Raw genomic sequence first — 4280 nt, forward strand, 5'->3', positions numbered from 1 at the left:
TCAAACATCAGAAGAATAAAGTGAACATCTTAAAGTTTCATTTCCTTCAGAAACCAGCTAATGAGAACATGGAACATAAAAACGTAGATTTTTACGCACCGCTGCTGACCATGTTCAACTAGAGGTGAAAAAATGACTCGAAAGATAAAAGTTTAAAAACGTGATGAAACGCCACAAAATTAAAATAAGACTACGGTCGTTGTAAAGGGCAAGAAGAAATTAATTTATACACACTAATAAAATATATCAAACCACAACCAACAGGGATAAACTGCAAATATGTTATTATCTATTTACAATCAAGACAACAAGTGTATGCAAAGTAAAGACATGTACAGTTATGGGGAGTGATTGTGGGCGTCGGTTTGAACCTGTACCTTCAGTGCTCCCTCTGAGCCTTAAAGTAAAATGTAGCCAAAACACTAAGCAGACAGAGAGCAGCTCACTTGAATAAAGAGAACTTCTCCATGGACAGTGGCTCTCCTGAAGAAGCAAAATGTGCTTAAAGTGGTTCTCTTGGTCGATCTGTCCTTCTGTCCACTGTAGTTGCAGCAGTAGATAAAAGCATGTTGAAGTGGAGCAGTTAATAATGTGTTGATATTGAAGGGGGGGGGGGGGGGCGTAGAGGGAGCACTGAGAGATTCATTGGTGTCACATCAATATGTCCAGGTCGTCCCCGTGATCGTCCTCCTCCGTCACCCGGAGTGACAGCACCTCCTCGTTCAGAAACAGGCCGCTCAGGCGCTCCTTGCGAGCCTGCCGCTGCTCTTTTAGCTGCCGCTTGCGAAGGGCCTTCTGTTGGAGCTTCCGCTGCTTGGAACGTTTCTGAAAGGCAACAAGCGAGGAACAGAGGAAGTCCTACACAATCACAGAACTGGGACAAACTGGTCATGCATTTTATTTGGCACAAACAACTGGAGTAAATGTACCGTAGCTGTCGGTCTATAGAGTGCACCTGAATACAAGACAAAAATTAATTAATTAATCAATTAATTATTTTTTTTAGATTAATTAAATTAATTGATTAAATTAATTTAAATCAATTAAATTAATTTGTACATATATAAGCCGTGCCGGTGTATAAGCCACGTGTTCACGTTGTAGCATGAGTAGCAGCACACAGCTACTGAGAGATATACAGCTCTTGTTGTAGATCAAGAATCAACCACCAGGTGGCGTCTTACAGACTTTATCTTACTGGTCAACACACACAAAGTGAACCAGTGTTTCCTCAGTGGTTCCCAAACTTTGTTTAGATGTGTACCCCTTCAGACATTGGACATCTAGCCAAGTTACAACCCCCCCCCCCCCACACACACACACACTTACACCCTTTAATACGTGTTCGTAAACACTGCATATATCAAATAAAATCTTAAACAACTGTTAATTTTTTCGCACCAAATGGTATTTATTAGTGGTGTAACAGTGCACATAGGGTGTACTGAACCGTTTCAGTATGGCATATTCAGCTCGGTCCACGTGTGTACCGTTGCAGTTATTTTTTCACTCAGTATGCGCCACAGAACTAAAGTTCCTAAGCGTGTTTCAGCACGGTGCTATTTATTGTTGCATAGTCTTGCAGCACGCGCAGCATTGGCATTAGCTTCTCGTTGTGGTCTCCTGTTTGGGAACATTATGTTTTTCTTGTTAAAAGACAAGTGAACAAATCCAAAGCTGAGTGTGGACATTGTTTCACAGAGACTGGATCTGCAGCAGCAACACGTTGAACGTGTTAACACTCTTGAAACGACATCACCTGAACGTGAACGTCTCTTCCAGCAGCTTGGTGCAAACACAGACAGCAGCAGCATTTAAACAACCTTTATCAGGTCATTCAGGTCGGTCCAGATCAATAACACAAGCTGTAGGAGTTTTTAAAGCTCTGGATCTACGTTTCTGTTGTTGATGCGCCGGATTTAAAGTTATTGAGCCCCGCTATGACATCCATCACATCAACACTTCAGACTAAAAGTTGTAGCAGCTCTTTATAAAAAGATAAAACTGATATTGTCAACAAGCCCTGGAGCAGATTAAAGCCCTGTCCTGATGATGATGATGAGCGAGAGATTCAACCACCTCATAACAGAAATGATGGCTGTTCAAGAAGAGGTATGGTTATTTCATTATTATTGTCTAATTAACTTTAATTTAAAATAATCATTTTATTAACTCATTTTTTTAACCTCTGTGTTGTTTTCAGTCTGAGGATGTCAATGGGTTCCTCTTCGGGAAAATCATTCACCAGATCACCTCCAGCTGAGAAGTCCGATGACTGAACTCTTTTGTGAACTTTTCCAGGGACAGGAAGTAGTCAGAGTCAGAGTCAGAGTTTCTTTATTGTCATTCGCACCTCATGTGGTACATGTGGTGGAGCGAAATTATGTACACAGGGTCCCAGTTACATCCAACAATAAAATGTATAAGAAAAACAGTAATAACATCTAAGATATGAACTAAGAAAAACATCAACTAAATATACACTAAGCACTCATAACATAAAAACATTGAACATCAGCACAAACATGAACATGAGTCTGTGAGCAGATGTGCACGCATGAACACATCAACATTGAAAAAGATCAGCAGCAACATGAAACAGATCAGCAGCAACATGATATGGTTTTTCACAGTGATTATTCTAGTTAGAGATTCATGAGTCTAACAGCCTCAGGGTAGAAGCTGTTCCTCGGTCTAGTGGTTCTACACTTAATGCTCCTTAACCTCCTTCCTGAGGGGAGTGGGGCAAAAAGTGTGTGTGCTGGGTGAGTGGGGTCCTTCATGATGCAGGTGGCCCTCTTCCTGCATCTGGAGGTGTAGATGTCTGTGATGGTGGGGAGGCTGAATCCGACAGACTTCTGTGCAGCCTTAACCACTCTCTGCAAAGCTTTTCTTTCTGCAGCTGTGCAGCCTCCATGCCATACGTTGATGCTGGAGCACAGGATGCTCTCCACTGCACACCTGTAGAAGGAGGTGAGGACTGAGCTTCCCAGACCAGCTCGCCTCAGCCGTCTGAGGAAGTAGAGTCTCTGATGAGCTTTCTTGATCAGGCTGGTGGTGTTGTTGCTCCAGTTGAGGTTGTCATTCATGTGTACACCCAAGTACTTGTAGCTGGAGACCACTTCCACCGCAGATCCTCTTATGTTCAGAGGGGTGTAGATGTTTTTGTTCCTTCTGAAGTCCACAATCATCTCCTTTGTCTTCTTCACATTGATGTGAAGGTTATTCTCTTTGCACCAGCTCTCCAGGTGTTCCACCTCTTGCCTGTAGCTGGACTCATCATTGTTTGTGATGCATCCCACCACCGCTGTATCATCTGCAAACTTTACAATGTGACAGCCTGGATGGGTAGCTGCACAATCATTCGTGAGCAGAGTAAACAGGAGGGGGCTCAACACACATCCCTGAGGAGAGCCAGTGCTGAGGGTTATGGTGGAGGAGGAGAGGTTGTGGATCCTCACTAACTGTGGTCTGTTTGTTAAAAAGTCTAGTACCCAGTTGTAGATGGAGGGGCTTAGTCCTAGTGTGGATAGTTTGTCCATCAGGGTTTGGGGGATCATGGTGTTGAAGGCAGATGTGAAGTCCACAAAGAGCATACGGACGTAAGAGTTTTTCTGCTCCAGGTGGTTGAGCGCAGTGTGGACCACAGAGGAGATTGCATCCTCTGTTGATCGGTTCTCATGGTATGCATACTGATGAGGGTCCTCGTTGATGTTTGTTTTGATGTGAGTCATGACCAGTTTTTCGAAGCATTTAGCGACTATCGGGGTGAGGGCCACTGGCCGATAGTCATTCAGACCAGTCACTGTAGAGCTTTTTGGGACTGGGATGATGGTGGCAGTCTTCAGGCAGGTGGGAACTGTCTCCAGGGTAAGTGAGATGTTAAAGATGTCTGCCAGCACCTCACAGAGCTGATCAGCACATTCCTTCAACACTTTTCCAGGGATGTTGTCTGGGCCAGTTACCTTGTGCGGATTAATCCTCCTGAAAGTACTCCTTACTTCTGCTGAGGTCATGCTGAGATGCTCTTCATCCGGTGGTGAGGTGAGTCTGGTGCTGGGTGGTCTGTTTGGGTCATCAAAGCGTGTGTAAAACTAGTTTAGGGCATCAGGCAGAGATGGGTCTTTGGGGCATTGTTCGCTCCTTCCTTTATAATCTGTTATGCACTTAATGCCCCTCCACATGCTCCGAGGGTCTTGTGAGATGAATTGACCCTCGATCCTCTTTGCATATGTGGCCTTGGCCCTCTTAATACCAGCAACCAGCTCTTTTCTTGTCCT

The 4280-nt window shown here is 44.1% G+C and overlaps 1 protein-coding gene across 1 annotated transcript in view; it reads right to left on the reverse strand.

Moving 5' to 3' along the window:
- Positions 1 to 279: 279 nt before the first annotated feature.
- Positions 280 to 4280, reverse strand: part of fam199x (family with sequence similarity 199, X-linked) — a 35205-nt gene continuing 31204 nt past the window's right edge. Inside the window, exon 8 of the mRNA XM_037675122.1 lies at positions 280 to 825. Within this exon, the coding sequence (XP_037531050.1) occupies positions 652 to 825 (174 nt within the window). The 3' untranslated portion in view covers positions 280 to 651. The remainder of the gene's footprint in view (positions 826 to 4280) is intronic.

This window comes from Nematolebias whitei, chromosome 4 (genome assembly GCF_014905685.2).
Source record: "Nematolebias whitei isolate Nwh7 chromosome 4, NemWhi1, whole genome shotgun sequence".
Classification (NCBI taxonomy): domain Eukaryota; kingdom Metazoa; phylum Chordata; class Actinopteri; order Cyprinodontiformes; family Rivulidae; genus Nematolebias; species Nematolebias whitei.